Genomic DNA, 22,248 nt, shown 5'->3' with positions numbered 1-22,248 from the left:
ATACACAACCACAACATACACCACACACACACACCACACAGGCACATGACACACACATCACACACAATATAAACCACACCACATGCAAACCACACCAACCACACCAAACCAGGCAAACCACACCACACACACACAACACATACACATAAAACACAGGCACACGACATGACACACACACACAACACACAAACCACACACCACACACACAACACAACACACCCCACACAGACTGGCACAACACAACACACACCCCACACACACACTGGCACACCACATGCACACCACACATACCACAAACACACAACACACACCACACCACACACACCACAAATACCACATACATACACCACACGTATCACATACCACACACACCACCCACCACACACACACCTTAGCACACACAGAGCACACACACCACACACACCACCCACCACACACACACCTTATCACACACAGAGCACACACACCACACACAACACCCACCACACACACCACACACAACACCCACCACACACACTCTACCACACATACTCTGCACACGCCATACACAACACACTCATACCACACGCCACCATACGACACTCATGCAACACACATGCACCTCACACATCACATACACACCACATGTACACATTCATACCACACACACACCACCCACACCACACACCACACATCACATACCACATCCATCACACTTCATACACTCTCTACACATACACAACTTTTTGGGGGAGGTTAAAGAGAGCCCAGCCTTTCCCATGGAGGCAGCACATTCTCCTTTTTTGAGGAGTCTGGCCGTGTCACCCAGGCTGGAGTGCAATGGCACGATCTCAGCTCACTGCCACCTCTGCTTCCTGGGCTTAAGTGATTCTCCTGCCTCAGCCTCCTGAGTAGCTGGATTACAGGCATGTACCACACCTGGCTAAGTTTTGTATTTTTAGTAGAGACGGGGTTTTGCCATGTTGCCCATTCTGGTCTCCAACTCTTGGGCTTAAGTGCTCCACCCACCTTAGCCTCCCAAAGTGCTGGGATTACAGGTGTGAGTCACTGTGCCCAGCCTAGGAAGCACATTCCTGCTCCTAGACAACCACCAGTTCTGCAAACCTCTTCCCAGCTCTGAGGTGCAGAGAACTAAGCTGGGGGACAGAGACTCTTCCTGGGTGCCGCTCCAGTGGGAGAAGTGGACCCTGAGCCTTCAGCCCTCGCAGGCACCTGGAGCTAGGGAGGGAAACCCAGGGCTAGGGTGGCGGCCAAGGGAGAAATGGGAGGCCTGGGGGTCCGCTGTTCTAGGGTGGGCAGGCCGGGTGAGGCTGCCAGGTCTGTGCAGAGGCTGAGGATGTGTGTCCTTGTCTCAGTACTGAGGAGGGTGTGGGGAGGGTTCGTGTGACCCCAGAGCAGGGTACGGTCAGGCCCTTTCCTGTCACCTGTGCCCCTAACCATAGTCCAGGTTCCCAGGGAGAGCGGAGCAGCCTCAGGCCCGCGACTGAGGCACGCTCAGCTCCTCGGGGCATGCAGGATGCTATCTTCCTCCAGGGGCCTGACATCAGGCTGTTCTCTCCCAAGAAACCCTCACCAAAGATGTCCCCCAAATATCATGATTGTCTTTGGTAACTGATCAGGCATCGGTCACCCATTCATTTGTTTAACCCTTTGCTGAAGGTGGCTGGATTTCCAGCCAGATCTGCCTTGGGGCCTCGAGTTCCATCGGTTTGCTTGTTGTGGGTGTTAAATGAGGTTTAGCCTGAAGCTGCCTCCTTACATATTTAAGTTTGGCCTAAAGGTTTCTCTGTACTTTGTGAACTATAACAAGCGGAGGTGTAAACAGATCATAGCCTACACTTGTGCCAATCACCGAGTTTTGGTCAGTTAAATGCAGCCAACTATTCGAACCATGTTCAAATAAGGCAAATCATTCATTGCTCAATTAAACTCCTATAAATTTAATTTGGCCGAAGTTTTTCTTTTGTTATGGGAAATGGAAGCTCCCCTTCGCCCTCACCGGGGGATGTAGGAGCTTGAGAGAGTGCCTCCTACCTCAGCCCATCTGGCTACATATCTTTACAACCACAACCTGCCACCCAATTCCGTTTGAAACCTCAACATATCACAGAAGGAAGGTCTACGGGAAATTTCCTGACGACCGACCGTTGTTACAAAATGACAGGCTGATGCAGAGATTTCCAATCTTAAATCTCAGATGGTATCTCAGAAAGCTTTGCCATGTATCAGATTTCTCAAAACAGGTCAACTGCTTTATCCTAAATGGAGACTTTATTGGATAATGGTGCCAGCCCTGCAGGGCACAGCATAAAACACTCGGGTTTGGCAGTCAGATCGGCGAAGGCGGCTTTGCTTTGCCTCTTTCCTTTCCACAGGTCACACTGGGCCTACCAGAGGGAGCTTTCCGACCCCCTTACTGGCTCTGCCACCTCCCATCCCTCAAGTCCATCCCAGGCCCCAGCCTCATCCCATTTCAACATAGGGCACCCACTTCCCCTCCACTGGCTTCCTCGAACAATCATTGGAAGTTGGCAGAGCCGCTCAAATGCAAAGCCGTGCTGTTGGCTCAGTTTTCTGAGCACTTTTCTCCCCCACAAAAGAAGTAGACAGAGCTGTTGTCGCTTATTTTTTGATGCCAAGATAATGAAATGCAGGGGCCTGCAGCCCCCAAGAAGGTAGAGAAGGACGTAGCAGCCAGGCTTGCTGGGACTGCCTTTTATGGTCTCATGTGAGCCTGGACAGATCCATCAGGGAGGCTGAACCGGGCATGCTTACTGGCTGCTGTCCATCCTGGCATCCGATACTTAGGTCTGGGGGTGGGGGTGGCCATGGGAACAGAAACAGAGACCGCCTGGCTCAGCAGCTCGGATCCCACAGGGCCTTTGTTCCCAGGTGGAGGCTCCTGCCCCTCTGCCCCCATGGGGCTAGGCAGGCTCTATCCCTCCAGGTGCTGCCTTGACCAGCCTGGCACTCAGGCAACCCATAGGAGGCCCTGACTGGACACTGGCCTGAGGCTTGGCTCACCACAGGAGGTGAGGAGAAGGGTCCGTGCCCTCTGCATGTGGGTCCCGCCCTCATCAGAACAACCTCAGGCCTGCAATGATGTCTGTCAGAGCAAAGTGGAGCCTCCTTCCTCCCAAACTCCAGCTGTCGGTGGCTGAGCTGGGCCATCAGGGGATGGGTGGTGAGGCTCACCTGCCAGGACGCAGCTGGCCATGTCATCCCATCCACCCACACACATCTCTAGAGACCCTGGTGATGGCTGTGCTAGACACAGCCCAAGCTCACATAGACCACTCTCCTGACATAGCCTCCTCCTGATGCCGCCTCCTGAGCAGGGCCCAGCCCCTGCACCAGCACAGCCCCACCTTCCTCCCAGCCCCAGGGTCCAGGCTGCTGGGGGTGCCGAAAGGGTGGTGCTGCAAACGGAGATGAGAAGGGATGGGCACGTGGGCCACACGCTCAGAAGCATCTTAGGGGCCTCTTCATTCCCCTCACACGCTGAGCCTCAGATCAGGTTCATGTCTGTGCTGCAGTTATCTCAGGCGATGACAGCTATGGGGTGTGTGTGTGTGTCTCTGTGTATGTGTGTGTGTGTGTAAGACTGGAGAAGAAGCAGAGAGGGGAGAAAGACAGAGAGGAGGGGGACAGAGATCTGGAAAGAGGGAGAACCAGAGGAAGGGATCAGAAGGGGAAGGAGGAGGAGAGAGAGAAGAAAGGAGAGGGATGGGGAGAGGAGGAGGAGGTGGACCCAGTTAACGAGAGAGGAAGAGAGAAGAGAAACAGAGAGGGAGTGGGAGAAACAGAAGGTGAGAGAGAGAAAGGGATCAGAAGGAGAAGGAGGAGGAACCTCCCCGTAGCTTTCTCCACCATCTCTCAGAAATGTTCCTGGGGCTGCCTCTGCTGAAGAGGGTGCTGTGAGCTGGTGGAGGGAGTGAGGGTGATGGGTGGTGGGGGCGAGGCAGGGGGGAGGTGAGACAGAAGGAGCTGAGAATCAGAATGTTCTAGAATAGCAGCTTCAGCAGTGTGCCTAGCATAGGGTGCAGAGCATGGTAGGCACTCTGAAGATCTGTTGGTCATCAATGAATGAATGAGTGAAAGATGGATGAATGAATTTGGAGGGGAGCAGAATGTTTCCATCTACATAGACCTTGGTGAAAATGCAACCCTGGCAGCTGGGCATGGACATGTGCTGCCTGCTTCCCGTGCCTGTGGGCACCAGTGGGCAAGAGTGGTTGCCAATGCCTGTCCCCATGTCCCCTGTGTCACCCAGAGTCCAGGCATGTACAGGCTCCTATGGGGTAATATGGCAGGCTAGCAAAGAAGTGTCCCCAGGTGCCCCAAAATGAGGGCCCCACCCACACTCCACCAACCCAACCCCGGGGAAAACTCTGCCCAGATCAGCTCAACAGCAAGGGAGGCCAACCCCTGGCCCTGAGCCTGGCGTTTTCAAGCCTCTGCAGGAGCCAGTTCTTTTTAGGGCAACTGCAAGCCTGTCCCCAATAAATTCTAAAGCACTTTTATGTTTACTGGTTTATTACTGAGGTGGGATATTAACGAAAGAAAGGAGAAATAAAAATTAAAAGGGCAAAAACAAGCTGCCTGTATTAGGCTGGCTCATCTCAAAGGCCATAACAGGCAAAGTTTCAATAATGTTATCTAAGGGTCAGAGCTCAAAGGATTGTGCTCTGAAGACTCTCCCAGCACTCCCTTAACATAAGAATAGGAGGAGATTAAATTCTCCTATCTCTCCTTTGAGTATAAGCAAACCTCCCCTTAAATCCTATCCCCTCTGCTATGTAACTCTACCTCGCTCCTTGCTCTGTAAGTTGTATGAGTTCCTGTTTTTCCTATAGTTAATGATTGTAGGTTCCTGCCTTTTCATCTAAGCAGTATAGCAAAGGTTACCAGACATGCCTGAGCAGGTCTAGCTTGCAACCAGCTGGTGCTATGGTGGGGATCGCAATATGAGTCTTTGCAAAACTCCTTTGAACCAATCTAGATAACGACCATCTGGACTGAATAGCAAGGAGTATATGTAGACCTGAGTTATGAACCTGTCTTAGTTTGATTAACTGCCTTTGTCTTGCTTCTGTACATTCATGTTCACACCACTTAGGAGTAGGTGTATAAGCAAAAACCTGTCTTTGTTCGGGGTCCAGTCTTTGGATGTTGAGTCCGCTGGGTCTGAGTGCACTCAATAAAGATTCTCCTGCTTTACCCGGAGATCTCTCTTGCTCTCTTGATTTTCTGCAACATTATAAATAATATTACAAAGGATACAGAGAAAAGACATGTAGGGTGAAGTATAGGAAGGGGCATGGAAATTCCATGCCCTCACTGGGTGCACCACCCTTCAGGAACTTCCAAGGGTTTAGCTGTTTGGAAGCTCTCCCAGTCCTGACCTTTTGGGCTTTCACGGAGGCTTCATGATGTGGGCATGAATGATTAAACCACTGGACGTTGGTGATCACCTCACCTTCAGCTCCTCTCCCCTCGCAGGAGGTTGGGGCTGAGAGTCTCAACCCTCTAATCCAGCCCCAGTCTTCCCAGGGCCTGTCTCATCCTGAAGTTATCTAGGGGCCTTCAGCCACCAGTCAACTCATTAACATACAAAAAGACATCACGGTGGAGATGCTAAGGATTTTAAGAGTTGTATGCCAAGAAACAGGGTCAAAGACCAAATACATATTTTACAACATCACAGTCTGTGTGTCCAGCAGCACCTGACACCATTCTCACTATTTTAATGGTTTCCATGAAACAGTGAATAGCTCCAACCATGTGAAAATTGAACACTAAGGCAGATGAGGATGGGCAAAGACTAGAGTGACTCAAATAAGAGTCATGTGCATAATTTAAGGGGAGTAAAAAAAATTGGTAGTCAAGACAAATAATATTTTAATGCAGTATTTCCAAGGACACAAATTTAGGCAAAAACTCCATGATGAACTTCAAAATATCAAAATTTTAAACAAAGACAGATCAGCATGGATATTGTTCAAAACTTCTAACCACCAGAATGGCATAGTCCATAGCCTCTAAGAATGGATGCTGTCTGCAGCGCTGGAGTTGACCCAGAGGACTTTAGCTGTCTGGAGAATAGGGAGGTATAGATGGTCCTAGAGAGAAGGCAGGGGCAGTCCAGGCAGAGAGGGGCATGCAGGGACTCTCTACCACAGCACATTGAACTATGTTCACAGCTAATTCTAAACATATCTTCTAATTTTGGTGAAGAGGAAAGAGAGAGAAATTGGCAAATATCTGTAGAGGCAAGTGCCAATATTACATAAATAGTAATAAGAGTTAAGCTTAAGTCTTTACATTTCCAAATTTATATAAAATTTTAAAAACTTATATCTGAGTTCTGTTTTCCTGGGACCACAAATGCTCTTTTAAATAAACTGGTAGAAGCAGGCAACAAAGTTAATTGAAAATGGGAAAGAAAAATTTCATGAATTTAGGTTGCTTTATAGCAGCTGGAAGACTTAACAAAACAGGAGGCCCTGGACCACCCAGGCAGGACCTGGACGGGAGGGGAGTGCATGGAGCATTTGCAGCAACTTGGGGAGTGACAAGGGAGGGGTGCCTGGGTTTTCCGTGTTCTTGGTGTTCTGTGTACCTCTGCCCCTGCCTCCACAAGGGGCACCCAGGGACCAACTTTGAGAACCTACCCTTGTTCCCCTGGCTTTTGGGGAAACATCCTCGAGCCATCCTGGAAGATAGGGCTGGATGAGTGGCAGCAGCAGCAGAGAAGAGGCTGCATCAGGAATAACTGCTCACCCCCCACCAGGTTAGAGCAAAAGTGGGCCCAGCTTCAAAGCCAGGTTCTAAGGGGAGGAGGATGGCTACAGATAGGGTACTGCCTGATGATGAGGAGGTTGATAGGGCAACTATGGGAACTAGCCAGAGGAAGTGCTTCCCCTGACAAGGAAGGGTAGGCTCAAGACCCCTGGCAGTGGCACAGAATGCTCCTATGAAGTCCAGCTGCTATAAACTCCTACCATCAGGGGTTCCTGGCAGCCCAGTGCCCAACACAGGTGTTTTTCTTGCCCTTCTACTCCATCCCCCTCACCCTCCTACTGCTGAACTTGTAGGGATCAGAAGCCACGGTTGGTGGGTGTGGCTGATTAGAAGAGATTCAGGCCCCAGGTGTTAATGAGGGAGGCTTCAGTGACAGGTCTCTGGGAGGCCCATGGGAGGCCTCTGTGTGTTCTGAGGTGAGTTCTGTGGGGAACTCTCTGGAAGTCTGTAGAGCTCTGGGCCAGGCTTCTGTGAAGAGGTTTATGGGTCTGTGCTCAGGAGGTCCTGTGGGAGGTCACTGTGTGAGTGCCTGGTGGCCATGTGTGGTCCCTGTGGGAGGTCACTGCCTGGTGTCTCTGTGCAAGGTGTCTGGGGAGGTGTCTGTGTGTCTCTCGTGTGAGGACTCCTTGTGAGGTCTCTGAGGGAGTCTGTGAGGTTTCTGGAAGGTCCGGGAGGCTGCATGATGTCTTCCTAAGAGGGCTCTGGGAGACGCCTGTGTGGTGCAGAGAGAGGCACTCTCTGTGGGAGGTCTCTGCATTGAAAGACCTCATGCTCATCTCCAAGTCTCCTGTAAGGAAGTCCTTGGGGAGCTCTCAGTGCCAGGTCTCTGGGTTCTCTCTGGGTTTGAGTCTCAGGCAGAGGTCTCTCAATGTGAGCCTCTGTGGAGGTCTCTGAGGGTCTCTGTGGGGTTCTCTGTGGAGGTAGCTGCATGGGTCTCTGGGAGATCTCTGTGGGGGGGTCTCTGTGTAACTCCCTGGGGGTCTCTCTAAGTCTCTGTGTGGGTCTCTGTAGCGCCTCTCTCACAGTCACTGTGCGGATTTCTGTGGGGAAATCTCTGTAGGGGTCTCTGGTGGGGTCCCTCTGTGGGTCTCTGGGGGGTCTCTGTGGAGATCTGTGTGTGGTCACTAGTGAATCTCTGTGTGAGTTTCTGGGCATCTCTGTGTGGGTCTCTCCCGAAGGTCTCCGTGTGAATTTCCGTGGGGTCTCTGCGGAGGTGTTTGTGTGGGTCTCCATGGGGATGTCTGTGGAGGTCTCTGTGGGTCTCTGGCTGTCTGTGTGGGTCTCCGGGTATCTCTTTGGGGTCTCCGTGTAGGTCTTTGGAGGGATTGCTGGGGGTGGGGGGTCTGTGTTGGAGGTGTTTCTCAAAGGTCTCCAACCCTAATAGGGCCTTGCCTGGAAAAAAAAAAAAAAAAAAAGGCCTAGGTTCACAGAAACTCAAGGTACCTCTATGCTGCTTGAACTTGAACAGGCGTTTTATCCAAAATAGCTTCTGTTCTCCAGAGGTCTGCCGTATCATCAAAGAGTTAGACATAACAGTAGATGATTCTGCCACCAAGCCCTTGCCACTAAGTGGTTTAACAGACGTTACAAGGGGAAATGGAATGATGCACATGTGGAAATTTACTCTAGGTTCTCTGAAATTCTCCGCAAAGACATTTTTAGAGAACTAAACTTTGAATCAAGGTGCTGAATGTGTGTGTTCCTCCTAAATTGTTGTATTGAAATCCTAACCCCCAAGGTGATGGTATTAGAAAATGCGGCCTTTGGGAAGTGATTAGGGTGTGAGGGTGGAGCCCACATGAATGGGATTAGTGCCCTTCTGAAAGAAGCCCAAGGGAGCTCAGTTATTTCTTCTTCAACACGAGGACACAGTGAAAAGTCAGTCATGTATGAACTAGAAAGCAGGACCCCACCAGATACCAAATCTGCTGGTGTCCCCATCCTGGACCTCTCGGTCTCCACAACAGTGAGAAATACATTTCTGTTGTTTATAAGTCACCCTGTTGAATCCATCCCTATAAACTTTATAAAATTAATTAGGGAGGAGGGGAGGGGGAGAAATGAAAATAAGCAAAGCTTGCAGCACATTCAGCGTAAACCACGAGGGCAGCTGCTCTCTGTCCCCCTTCCTCATAGTTGTTTCATGCCGATTGCCTCAGCGTCACAGAGATTACAGTCCCCATAACTGCTCTATAGGCAGCAACTTGAACATTATAAAATGTTGTTTTCCAGGTGAGGGAGTCTGCTGGGTCCTGCATACAAATGCAACGACTGATGCCAGTGGGTCTGAAGAACCCCACAGGAGCTGACTCACCAAAGAACGCAGCTTGTACACCCTGATGGTTTCACCCTCCTTTCCCGGACCGGTCAACAACCCCAATCTTCTATCCCTCACCCTCCACAATCTCCTTAAAAACCCCAGCTCAGAACTCCTCCGGAAGATGGGTTTGAGGGTCTCCACTCATCTCCTTGCTCCATCCCTGTGATCATTAAACTCGTTCTCTGCTACAGCGCTTGCTGTCTCGGTGTAATTGGTCTGTTACTGTGTAGTGGGCATATGCACCTGTTGGTCCTATAACACCATTTATGGTGCTTTGCTATAGCAGTCTGTACGGACTAAGACACATGGCTTAAAGGTTATAGAACTATGGGGAAGAGGCAGAAGGAAAAATTTGATCAAAACTGCAAAGAAGAGTTGACATGCATGGCCTCTTCAGAAATGGTAAGTGCACAACGTGTTTTGGTGAAAAGTAATATAGTAGGAACTTGCCGGTAAGAATGATTCATCAAAATGCAGAGCTACAGTTTGACTCACGCCTAACAGTAATTCTGTTTTCCAGACATGCTGGTGATGCCCTTTGTGCTTCAGACCCTACAGGTATACATTATTTATCCCATACTTCAGCTTTTCTTATTTAAATATTCAAAGATTTACATTTTAAAGGTACTTAGAACTGTACTTGATTCTTCATAAGTGCTGCATAAGTAAGTATAAAGTGAATAAATAACTTCCCACTGTAACCACCAGCTTCCTTGCTATGCTCCTGTTTCTTAGTTCCACTAAACCACTTGCTATTTGGCAATACAGTAGCCTTGAGTTTGAGTTATAGCTCCACTAAAAGATCTTCGTTCAACTAATTAAGGATGTATTTGTTTGAGTTTGGTGATTACTAACTGAGTTAACTATGCAGCAAATTCTTCTGTGATAGAAAATATGCAGGCTGGGCATGGTGGCTCAAGCCTGTAATCCCAGCACTTTGGGAGGCTGAGACGGGCAGATCACGAGGTCAGGAGATCAAGACCATCCTGGCTAACCCGGTGAAACCCCGTCTCTACTAAAAAATACAAAAAACTAGCCGGGCGAGGTGGCAGGCGCCTGTAGTCCCAGCTACTCGGGAGGCTGAGGCAGGAGAATGGCATAAACCCGGGAGGCGGAGCTTGCAGTGAGCTGAGATCCGGCCACTGCACTCCAGCCTGGGCGACAGAACGAGACTCCGTCTCAAAAAAAAAAGAAAAGAAAATATGTATACATTGGAAATAAATTTACTCTGTCCGCCAGACTGGAGTGCAGTGGCACAATCTCAGCTCACTGCAACCTCCGCCTCTCAGGCTTAAGCGAATCTCCTGCCTCAGCCTCCCGAGTAGCTGGGATTATAGGCACCCACCACCATGCCTGGCTAATTTTTGTATTTTTAGTAGAGATGGGGTTTCACCATGTTGGCCAGGCTGGTATCAAACTCCTGACCTCAGGTGATCCACCCACCTCAGCCTCCCAAAAATGCTAGGATTACAGGGGTGAGCCACCACGCCCAGTCAATAAGAACAATTTGTCTGTTGGTATAACCAAGATTATCTTTTTTATCATATAAAAAATTGTCTTCCTATAATCTGTAAGTGTGTGCATGTATAATTGCATAATAACTATAAAATTTGGATGCCTAAGCATTTAGGTGTACCAAAGAGTTCATAGAATCAACAATCCGTACTCAGTAAGTGTTTCCACTGTTCTTCAAGCACATTTCCAGATTAACTATGAAGTCCAAAGGAAGACTGTCAGCAGGATGATCATTCTTTCTTGCCCACCAGACACACACTCGCAGCACTCTCCTGCTAGCCCGCATTCCCCTATCTGTTTTCCTCATGCAGAAGTTAGGGAAGCATGAATGCACAGGGGTCCACAAAGGTTGACAATCAAAACACACTAGGAAAGGTACCTCAAGGTCTCTACTGAGACAGACAGACATTGACTATGATAAGGTTGTGCAGGTGAGGTGCATGCATTTCATATGTTTGCAACATGAGAGATATTTGCAGGAAGTTAAGCTTCACCATAGGAAGTGCCTGTGTGGGTATATTTGTTTGTTTTAAATACTTAAGGATGATCAGAGACTATGGGGGGGGGGGGAAGCTGTTCTTCCAAAGAGAAATTCACTCTCATTTTCTTTTCTTTTCTTTTTTTTTTTTTTTTGAGTCAGAGTCTTGCTCTGTTGCCCAGGCTGGAGTGCAGTGGCGGGATCTCGGCTCACTGCAAGCTCCGCCTCCCGGGTTCACGCCATTCTCCTGCCTCAGCCTCCTGAGTAGCTGGGACTATAGGTGCCCGCCACCACACCTGGCTAATTTTTTATATTTTTAGTAGAGACGGGGTTTCACCGTGTTAATCAGGATGGTCTCGATCTCCTGACCTTGTGATCCGCCTGCCTCGGCCTCCCAAAGTGCTGGGATTACAGGCGTGAGCCACTGCGCCCGGCCTCACTCTCATTTTCTAAGGAATTCTTCCCCTTTCCTCTGCTTCCCTGCAGTGGAAAACTGGGGTGAGATCAAAGCTGCAACTCCAGTCCACACCAGAGCCCAGGAATACTCCCAGGACTCTGGAGATGCCTGAGGACCAGGGGTTGTGGTGTGCAGGAAGGAGGGTCCTACAGGCACCGTGAGGAACAGCAATCGGCTGTAGTAAAACACGGGCTGACAAAGGCAGGAAGGCAAAAGAAGGCACCCAGGTCGGCCCAGGGGAGATGAGAGGCCCAGTTCTTCCCAAGCAGGTGTGGTGTCCCACAAAGGCCCCCAGGGGTCTGTTGTGGGCACCACCGTGTCTGAAAGTGTGTGTGTGGTTGGGGGATGGTTGTCAAGGCAAGGCCATGAGGTTCATTTCCCTGCAGCAGTAGGAGCAAGGGCCTGGCACTGGGAAGCCTCGCCCTCGTTGCAGCAGGCAGGTGGGTGGGTGGTTGGATGAACAGCAGTTGAGAGTTGAGCCTGCAGAGTGAAGTCTGTGGAGGGAACAGAGGCGCATGGATGGAGACATGCACACAGCCCACCAGAGACCGGGAACCCCCACACCCACACGGTCCTCTCGTTTATCCAGAAAGGCGAACATCAGGTTTGAGGAGGAATGGAACCTAACACGAATCTTTTCCCTAAATGTGGAGCTGATGTGAACCAGTTGTCTCTGATCTCCAGTTCCTGTTCCTCACAAAGAGCGCACCTACTGACCTGGCAGTGGCCTGTGGTGGGGCAATTCCTTGCATGCCCAAGCCCAGTTGTGCAGGTCAAGATGAGACCCACTTCTCAGGCTTAGGCTCCCTGCAAATGAAGCAGAACTTACCGCCATACTTCCCAGTGATCCTAGCAGGCGTCACTGGGGTCTCCACTCTTGCCAGTTAACCCAGTTAACACATTAGGGACTGTCATGTCTCCCCAGGGACAATCTCACAAAGGAGGAAGAGACTGTAGACAGATAAAAGCAGCAGTAGATAAAGCAGATGTGCTCTTGAAGGTGCATATTCATGAGAACAGACCCAAATAAACTCAGATGGTCTCACTCCCATTGAGGCTACATAGAACGCATGACAAAGATATACATGATTTTCAAGGCCACTTTTCAAGTATTGAATAAATGTATCACACAGTGATTAAAAAGTGCAATCTCTAATCCTGAGTTTCAGATGCCCAAAAGACGTCTAATAGTATAATGAGAACATTTCCTCCAGGGCTCAAAGTACCCTACCTATCAGGTACGGGCCAGACACGAGGCCCCAGTGGTCTGGAGCAGGCAGGAGGTGAAAAACAGGACACACTGTGGAGCAAAGAATACTAACGGGAGGCCGAGGCGGGCGGATCACAAGGTCAGGAGTTCAGGACCAGCCTGGCCAATATGGTGAAACCCAGTCTCTAATAAAGATACAAAAATTAGCTGGGCATGGTGGCACACACCTGCAGTCCCAGCTACTCGGTAGGCTGAGGCAGGAGAATCGCTTGAACCCAGGAGGGGGAGGTTGCAGTGAGACGAGATTGTGCCACTGCATTCCAGCCTGAGCGACAGAGTGAGACTCCGTTTCAAAAAAAAAAGAGTATGTACGGAGGACATGAGTGATATCAGAACAGGCTGCTGAACACTGGACTCCAGCCTGGCATGAAGTGCCCAGCCCTGCTCTCCACCCAAAGGAGCTGGACCTCAGATCACCCCAAACCACTCCTGGCTTATGGTGGAGCACACATGTTCCAACACTTAGGAGAGTGAGGACTGTATTTGGGGCAGAGAAAGAAAAAATGGATCAGGACAACATATGAAAGATCTAAAGAGAATAAGTAAAGGCTTAATTATTGCTTTGAAAATAACGAAGTGTTTGAGGTTTTGTTACAGCAAGCTCCATAAGTTGGTAACTCACAATTATGTTCCTAACATAAAAATGTCATTTGGAGGTTTAATTATTTGTTTTTATTATATTTTTTAGTTTTATGAATTTAAAAGTTCTATTCTGGGGTGACGAAAGTAGAAAACATAGGGTGTGGGAAAATTACGAAAACAGGAGATTCTAAAATAATCCTTAGGAAACCACCTAGATTGCTAAGAGAATTTCAGAGTTTCAAAGGCTATGAAATGGGTGGGCTCAGGCCTGGATCTCCAAGGTATAAGGAGAGCCAGGTGACACCTGTGTTTCAGAACAGAATGGAAAATGGACCCAGGGCTGTCTCTGACAGGTGAGCAGCTAGAGTGGGAGGGAGGGATCCGGGGGACCCAGGAGGGTGGAGGGACCCAGGGCTGGGAGCTGAGGGCGGGGCTGTGCTTCAGCCTCCTCCTCCCACTGCCCCTCCCCCGCCCCCAGGAGCCCTTTGTGAGGAAGAGGCCCCAGCTCTGTGATGCAGGCCTGGGCCCCACTCCCTAGACCCAAAGGGGATGCCCAGCCCTCAGTTGCTTGAAGGTGACATTGCACTTCAGATGGAGAAAATGCTCTTTCCTCTGAAGAGCCCTAGTGCCACATGGCTGAGCCCCAGCTCCACTCCCTGGATGATGGATTTCATCCTCACCAGTGTGTGTGGCCTGGTGCTCCTCTACCTGTTACTCTCCTACCTCCACAGTGACCCGCCCTCACCCCCGCCCGGGAGGAAGAGGAGCAGCAGGGAGGTAAGGAGCCCTCAGCCCAGCCCCACAGAGAAAGAGTCTCTCTTCTTTTCCTCCCCTCATTTCCACTTTTCCCAAACAACGAGAGACGCTCCCACGATGGGAAATCTCGTCATCCCTCTAGGGCAGGGCAGGGCAGGCAGGGGCGAGAGTGGGCGGAGGATTCCACCCCCAGCTCCCAGACCATCTGTGGGGTGCGCAGGGGGCGTCAGGGCAAAAACCAACACCAGACTCAGTGGCGACGACCGGGTCAGGAGAGGAGTGAGGTCTCTGTGGGAGGAGAGGCCCCAGCCCTGCCTCATCACCCCCTTCCTGGGCCGGGTGCCTGGGGGCCCAGCCTCCTCTGTGTGATCTGGGTGTGATCTGGGAGCTGTGCTGAGCCCCCGAGAGCCTCCCACAAGAGCCTGGATTCGCCTGTGGCTGCACCCCGGCCACAGCTGCTGCTTCCTCCTTCACCACAACCCCGTGGTCCCGGCCTCCTCTCCATTCTCTTCCCAAGCAGAATCCTACCGGCAGCTCAGAGGCGCCTGCAGACCTGAGCCTGGGTGTGCCTTCAGGGGAGGAGCAGGGACTGGGAACAGCCGGGGCGGAGCCACACAGAAAACCCCTCCTTGCATTTTCCTAAGAAGGAAAACGGAAGGCCGGGCGCGGTGGCTCAAGCCTGTAATCCCAGCACTTTGGGAGGCCGAGACGGGCGGATCACGAGGTCAGGAGATCGAGACCATCCTGGCTAACACGGTGAAACCCCGTCTCTACTAAAAAATACAAAAAACTAGCCGGGCGAGGTGGCGGGCGCCTGTAGTCCCAGCTACTCGGGAGGCTGAGGCAGGAGAATGCTCTAAACCCGGGAGGCGGAGCTTGCAGTGAGCTGAGATCCGGCCGCTGCACCCCAGCCTGGGCGACAGAGCAAGACTCTGTCTCAAAAAAAAAAAAAAAAAAAAAAGAAGGAAAACGGAAAACATTTCATTCACGATAAACATGAGTGAAAAGCGCACACAGAGCTCCCTGAGCTAGAGGCAGGGCGCCGTGTCCTTCATGAGCACTGCATGTGTGCAGCTGGTCTGGAGAGAGGAGACTGAGAACTGGTCCCAGCCCCTCATCCTTTCTTGCCTCTCAGCCTCAAAGGGAGAGAAGGGGGAGGTCCAGGAGCAGAAAGAAGATCTCAGCTCTGAAAGGTGAGGCTCTGCTGCTCCCCGGGACTCCCCAGAGGTGACAGCATCGCCTGTGCCCGAGGAAGTCATTTGCAGAGGCCTGAGAGGGAAACTCCTGGGAGGGAAATCGGAACCTGGGGCCTCAGATTCCCTGTGGGAATGAAGCCGGGGGCCTGGGACCGGGATTGCCCATAAGGGGGCGGTGTGGGGAAGGGACCAAGGCCTGCGGGGATATGGGCGGAGGTCAGGGAGGCTCCAGGTCCATGTGGACAGCTGTGTACCTTGGCCATGGCTGACTCCTCTTTGAGACCACCCGTTTGCTCTCCCAACAAGATGGTTGTGACACCCATGAAGGGGTGGACGTGGAAGCGCTTTTTGCAAATGACAAAATGCTGCACAGTGGACACCTTCCTGTCACCATCAGGGCCATGTGTCCTTGGACACAGATGTGTGGGCTTCAGGGTCTAGTTCCCTGTGGTGTCCCCTAAAGAGACATCCACTCAGCCTCCGTGAGGTTCCCAGGCACCGCCCTCTCCACCATAACCCTGTCTCCTGACTTCCAGCTTGCAGAAACCTCCTGAGGGAGCTGGAGGAGACTCGGGACCTGAACAACCTTCTGGAAAGGTGAGGAGCTTCCCCCTTCTCTCCATGTCCTCCTTCCTACCAGGGCCTCTGATGCAACCCTAGAGCCTGCTGGTGATCTGGGAGGGAGAGGTCCTGGGAAGAGGAGAGGGGAGGACTGAAGCCCTGGGGCAGGCTTAGGCAGAGCTTTGTGAAGTCAGCAGTGGGGGAGGTGGAGGAGCTGTAGGCCCCAGGTGCCCACCGCTCCTGGCTTCCTGGCCCCACCTGCCCCTGGCTGCAGCTTGTGCCTCTTGTCTCCTGCAGCCACCTGAGGAAGCTCGCTGGCGAGGGCGGCTCCCATCTGCCCTTAGGTGGAGACCCCCCGGGTGACGTGTGCAAACCAGCGCCTGCTAAGGCCCACCAGCTGCGTGGGAAATGCATGCCAGATCTGTCTCCCACCAGCTTGTCCCCAGCAGCTCCCCCAGCTCCTCTGGCCTCCACCCAGTCACCAGGTCCGATGACCTTCTCAGAGCCTTTTGGACCACACTCAACCCTGAGTGCCTCCGGGCCTCCAGAGCCCTTGCTTCCCCTAAAACACCCTGCATCTCGGCCACATGTGGTTTTTCCTCTTTCAACACAGCCGCATGGTCCCCTGACCTCTCTACCTCCACCCGACTCCAGCCTGGCTGGACTTCAGTGTGGCTCCACAACACGCCCCGTCCCCAAGAGCTCCCCTCTACACAGCCAGGGGCCGCCTTCTCCAACCAGGGTGATCTCTGGCCTTGGGCGCTCCAGCGATCCCATCTGGGACCTCTATTGCTGGAGGGAGGCTGCCACCACCTGGGGCCTCTCCACCTGTTCACATGGCAAATCCCAGCCACAGCATCTTCCCGACCAGCCCCTAGAGGCTTCCTTCTGGGGAGACTCCACACCCAGGCACGTGGAGGTAGGTGTGTGCACATTCATCCACCCTGACGTGCAGAAGCTGCTGGAGACTCTCATCGCCAAGAGAGCACTGATGAAGATGTGGCAGGGGAAAGAAAGGGAACGGGCCGACCACCCGCAGATGACATCACTGGGGAAGGAGTGGGACATCACGACTTTAGATCCCTTCTGGAACGTGTCAACTGAACCACAACAGCTGCCCCGTCCTCAGCAAGTCTCTGACGCCACAGCGGTGGGGGACCACTTGCAGCAGAAATGCAGCCAGCTTTTCTGGAACCTCCCATCTTTCAACAGCGAGTCCCTGGTAGCCACAGCCTGGGTTTCTAGCAAGCCTTCCTCACAGAATGCGCACTCCGTATCATTGGATGAAGCCTCCACTTCTCTTCCAGGTGAACCTGAGGTCGAGGTATCCTCAGAGCTTTCCCAAGCACCGCCTTCCTCAAAGAATGCACACTCTGTATCATTGGATAAAGCCTCCACTTCTCTTCCAGGTGAACCTGAGGTCGAGGTATCCTCACAGCTTTCCCAAACACCGTCTTCCTCACAGAATGCACACTCTGTATCATTGGATAAAGCCTCCACTTCTCTTCCAGGTGAACCTGAGGTCGAGGTATCCTCAGAGCTTTCCCAGGCACTGCCTTCCTCACAGAATGCACACTCTGTATCATTGGATAAAGCCTCCACTTCTCTTCCAGGTGAACCTGAGGTTGAGGCATCCGCACAGCTTTCCCAGGCACCGCCTTCCTCACAGAATGCACACTCTGTATCACTGGATAAAGCCTCCACTTCTCTTCCAGGTGGACCTGAGGTTGAGGTATCCTCAGAGCTTTCCCAGGCACCGCCTTCCTCACAGAATGCACACTCTGTATCATTGGATAAAGCCTCCACTTCTCTTCCAGGTGAACCTGAGGTTGAGGCATCCTCAGAGCTTTCCCAGGCACCGCCTTCCTCACAGAATGCACACTCTGTATCATTGGATAAAGCCTCTACTTCTGTTCCAGGTGGACCTGAGGTTGAGGCATCCTCACAGCTTTTCCAGGCACCGCCTTCCTCACAGAATGCACACTCTGTATCATTGGATAAAGCCTCTACTTCTGTTCCAGGTGAACCTGAGGTTGAGGCATCCTCACAGCTTTCCCAGGCACCGCCCCAGCCCCACCACATGGCCCAGCCCCAACCTTTCACTCCAGCCTGGCCACAGTCCCAGCCGCCGCCTTTGGCTGGGATCCAGACCCAGGCCCACCTCTCACCCCCTGTCCCAAGCCTACCGTGCTCTTCTCCACCCCAGATTAGGGACTGTGGGGCATCTCACCCGACAACCCAGGAGAGGACAGAGTCTGTCATCCCCGCTGGAAAGGAGAATCTTGAATGGACCTTGAAGAAGCGACCAAAGTGGAAGAGGGTTTTGCCCTCTCTCCTCCAAAAGTCTCCGGCTGTCCTGAGCCAGCCCACTGCCCACCTTCCCCAGGAGAGGCCAGCCTCCTGGAGCCCCAAGTCAGCCCCCATCCTTCCCGGGGTTGCCACCAGCCCTGAGCTCCCAGAGCACCGGTGGCAAGGAAGGAGTGCCATCCACCAGGAGCAGTCCTGTGGCCCTCCCAGCGGATTCCGGGCATCTGGGGACCTGCCGCCGCCTGAGGGGGAATTCCCAGGGAGGCCCCAGAGTCGGGCAGCAGACACGCAGGAGGCCCTCTTGCCCTCCCAGGCTTCTGGATTTGCAGGGAAGGGCAGGAAGGATGTGCAGAAGGCCGGGTTCAGGAGCTCCGGAAGGTTCTCTGGGAAAGGGTGCTTACGGTCCAAACTAGGGCCAGACCCAAGCCGGGATCGAGGCTCAGGAAGGACCTCAGTGAAGTTTCTGGAGGAAGACAAGGAGGAGGCGGAAGGTGACATGTGGAGGCCCTGGAAGTACCAATCAGTAAATTCTGCACCCAGGGACCCAGACAAGGAGCATCTGGAAAACAAGCTGCAAACCCATCTGGCCAGGAAGGTGGGGGAGATCAAAGAGGGCTGGATCCCCGTGCCTGTGCGTCGCTCCTGGCTCATGGTCAAATGTGCTGTTCCCCAGTCTGACGCCCACAGGAAACCCGGGAAGCTGGCATCCTGGAGGGGTGGGAAAGCCCACGCGAACACCTCCCGCGAGCTTTCCTTCCTCCAGCCCTGCACCCAGCAGATGCTGGAAGTGCATCTTCTAAGGTTCCGTGTGAGACACAGGTGGGGTCCAGACCTCCAGTCCCTGGAGCCCATAAATGTCTGGTCAGGTGAGGCTCAGGCCCCACCCTTCCCACAATCCACCTTTCCCCCCTGGGCCTCCTGGGAATCTCGGGACGAGTCTGCAGCCAACGTTCCCATTTTCCTGGGAAAACGTCCTCAGAACGGTCCAGGAGACAACAGAACAACAAGCAAGTCACTCCTGACGGTGAGTGGCGCTCTCGCTTCTGCAGCACCTGAGCAGGAGGAAGCCCAGAGGCCCCTGAGAGGGTCCCAGTCAGCTGACACCCATGGGCGATCAGAGGCCTTTCCAAGTCAACATGAGGACAGGGGGTTTTCTCAGCCCCCCACATGCAGCCTTGTGGGCAGAACCTGGCAGAGCAGGACTGTCCTGGCATCCGGGAAACCCAAACTCAGACTAGAGGGGAGTATGGGTTCAGAAATGCCTGGGAACGAGGCAAGGTTTGAGAGTGAGAGCATGTCCCCAGGAGACGTGTGTAGTAGCAGAGCCCTGCAAGAGCTCAGCATAGGGTCCCAGTGGGCAAGGGCCGAAGATGCCCTGGAGGCACTGAAGGTGGGGGAGGAGAAGCCCCCCGCTTGGGACGTCACCGTGGGAGCCAGTGTGAGGGCAAGTTCAGGAAGCATTCAGGTGGATCTGAGGAGCACAGGGGCTCTGGGGACCACTGATAACCCCTCAGGGTCTACAATCTGTGTTGCTCAGGATCCAGAGCAGCTGCGCCTGAAAGCGCAGGTGGTCAATGAGATTGCGCTCCTAGTTCAGGTGGATTCAGAGGAGCAGCCGCCAGGCCGTGCCTCGGGCGTCCTCCTCCAGGATGGCGCCATAGATCTGTGCCTTCCAGGCCGCCACGTGGACATGCTGCCCGCCACAGACAGGCTGCCCGTTCAGGCCCCTCTGTTCACCTCCCAGAGTGTGTCCAATAAGAACACAACGGCTTCTCAGGGGCCATGGGCCCTCCTAAGGAAGGGAGGGGACAGCCCAGGGCAGCGGGAGCCTGGGAGCCCGAAAGCAAAGGCCCCACAGAAGAGTCAGAAGTCGCTGGGCTCTGCGGACAAGGGCGAGGCCCGCAGGAGACCCAGACCAGGGAAGCAGGGACACGGCTCCAAGGGACCAAGGACCTCTGAAGCCAGTGGGAGGAGCCACTCTGCTCACACCAGGGAAATAGGAGACAAACAAGAAAGGAAATACAACCAGCCTCAGCCGGAGAAACGAGAGACGCCACCAGAAAGCCACTTCCGGAGAAAGATTGGTCACCATCCACAGGGTCTACACCCCAGGAAAACAGGCGCAGGGTGGGAAGACGTCCTGGAGAAAGGCAAGCCTGGGGCAGATGCTGTCCAGAGCTGGGGGTCTGGCCCAGCAAGGCTGTTTATGGACTGCATGGTTGATGAAGCCTGGACCATCAGCAGAGTTGTGGGGCAAATCCTGGTGGACAAACTGGGGCTTCCGTGGGGACGTGGTCCCTCAGACGTCAGTCGCCACAAAGGTGACCTCCACGCCCAGGAGAATGTGCCTTCCTGCGGCCACAGGGGTCACTGCCACCAGGAACATAGCAGAGAGATGAGAGCTCCGGCCTGCAGCCCCAAAGCCACCCCCAGGGGCCACCACTGTCCTGTCAAAAACAGGAACATCAGGGACAGAGACAGCAGATGGGCCCCACCTCCCCGGGAGCCTGTGTCCCCAGCTGGCTCCCACCACCACAGGCCACGAGTGGCAAGCGCCTCGGGTGGCCCCATCTGCGGCCGCTGGAACTGAGGTCTACACAGGGGTCTTGCCTCCTGAACCAGAGAAGGCTTCTTGCACGTCTCCTGGGGGCGACGGGGTTCTACTCAAATAAAACTGACACCTACACGTTAAGCCTGTCCTGCCTGGGTGATCACAGCCATGTGTTCCCGACTTTGACAGAGAAGTTCCCAATACACTTGGTTTCCCTGCAGAGGTGGTGGCTTCTGTCTGTGCCATGCTAGGGCACAGGAAAGGGCTCAGCGTCCGCTCCTTCTGAGTGCGGCTTCCAGAATGGCTGTACCTGGAGGAGGCTGGCAGGGACGTGGAGGACCCCCTCTTCTCCCTGTCCAGGGAGAAACCGTGTCTGGTTTCCAAGGTGGATCACGACCCAGAGTCTTCAGGACGTGTAAGGACAGCAAACCCTATGGCGACCCCACCGGGTCTGGCTCACTGCATCCCCGTTCTCACTAAGGTAACTTCTGTACTGCTGTAGGGGCTGGGTCTGCAGGGGCCTCACGGCCTGAGGGGCTGGTAGGCTCCCCTGAGGCTGGAGGAGTGATGGATCCCAGCAGCCTCCCTGCCCCGTGGTAGCCTGGGAATGTGGGGTGTCCTGTACTGGCCCTGGGTCAGAGGCGGGACAGCTCCTTCCCAGATGTCCTGGTGGGGAAGAGGTGACACCCTCCCCAGACCCTTCCCTGCCTGCTGAGTTCCGGGACGGACCTGGGCCCCGCCAGCACTTGGCTCAGCCTTGATAACACCACTGGGTTTGCGTCTGGTGTCCCCTGCCTCACTCTCCAGAGCAGTCTCCCGGCCACTAGTGTGGGGTGTCTGTTTCAGGAGGCACCCAGGGCTGCTGCCTGGCCCCCGGGCGGGACTCTGTGGTCAGGAACCACAGGAGGGGACCTAGGCCCAGGGTGGGAGGTGGGAGAAGAATCCGGGAAGACGAACATAAGTTCGCAAGTGCAGGATCCACAAGCTGCCCACAGCTGTAACCAGGGTCCTCACAGTCCGGTGATCATTACAAGTAAAAGTGGTCAGTGCCACTCCCAGGGCAGAGGGACCCAGAAGTCAAGGGCTGGCCTGGGTGACACAGCACATCTATAGCTCCAAGCCCAGGTGCTGGCAGGGGACACACTGGGCCTCAGAGGATCTGGTCACATGGTTCACAGGGAGAGTCCCCACAGGGCATGGTCCTGGGCTCCTCCATCCTGGTGCTGGGTCCCTCCTGGCCATCCCCAGAGAAGGCAGGAGCAAAGGCAGGAGCTGGTTCCCCAGAGGGCTCTGCCCAGGGAGAGGTCTGCACCTGCAGGGGTAGTGGAGGCTGAGGACAAGGGGACAGGCCTGTACCCAGGCGTGGCGGCACCCATGCTGGAGACCTGTTTGGAAAAGGCCCTGGTGTCACTCTGGGCGCCCAGGCTACTGCTGGAGCCAAGTCCTGTCTG

At 53.5% G+C, this 22,248-nt stretch overlaps 1 protein-coding gene across 1 annotated transcript; it reads left to right on the top strand.

The window, feature by feature from the left end:
* Positions 1-13,975: 13,975 nt before the first annotated feature.
* SPATA31E1 (SPATA31 subfamily E member 1) lies at positions 13,976-20,872 on the top strand. The gene is made up of 5 exons (XM_077966430.1): positions 13,976-14,203; positions 15,660-15,801; positions 15,915-15,975; positions 16,237-17,246; positions 17,961-20,872. The coding sequence occupies exons 1-5, from the start codon at positions 13,976-13,978 to the stop codon at positions 20,834-20,836; spliced, it is 4,317 nt and encodes a 1,438-aa protein (XP_077822556.1). The 3' UTR covers positions 20,837-20,872.
* The last annotated feature ends 1,376 nt before the right edge of the window (positions 20,873-22,248 follow it).

Source organism: Macaca mulatta, chromosome 15, assembly GCF_049350105.2.
Source record: "Macaca mulatta isolate MMU2019108-1 chromosome 15, T2T-MMU8v2.0, whole genome shotgun sequence".
Lineage (NCBI taxonomy): Eukaryota > Metazoa > Chordata > Mammalia > Primates > Cercopithecidae > Macaca > Macaca mulatta.
This window is presented reverse-complemented; position numbering and strand designations above follow the sequence as displayed.

Excerpts from the sequence above, each read along its gene's own strand:
- SPATA31E1 (XM_077966430.1), top strand. The coding sequence starts at position 13,976 with ATGCCCAGCCCTCAGTTGCTTGAAGGTGACATTGCACTTCAGATGGAG. Across the intron at positions 15,802-15,914 it reads GTGTCCTTGGACACAGATGT|CTTGCAGAAACCTCCTGAGG; the intron begins GTGGGCTTCAGG and ends CCTGACTTCCAG. Across the intron at positions 15,976-16,236 it reads CTGAACAACCTTCTGGAAAG|CCACCTGAGGAAGCTCGCTG; the intron begins GTGAGGAGCTTC and ends TGTCTCCTGCAG.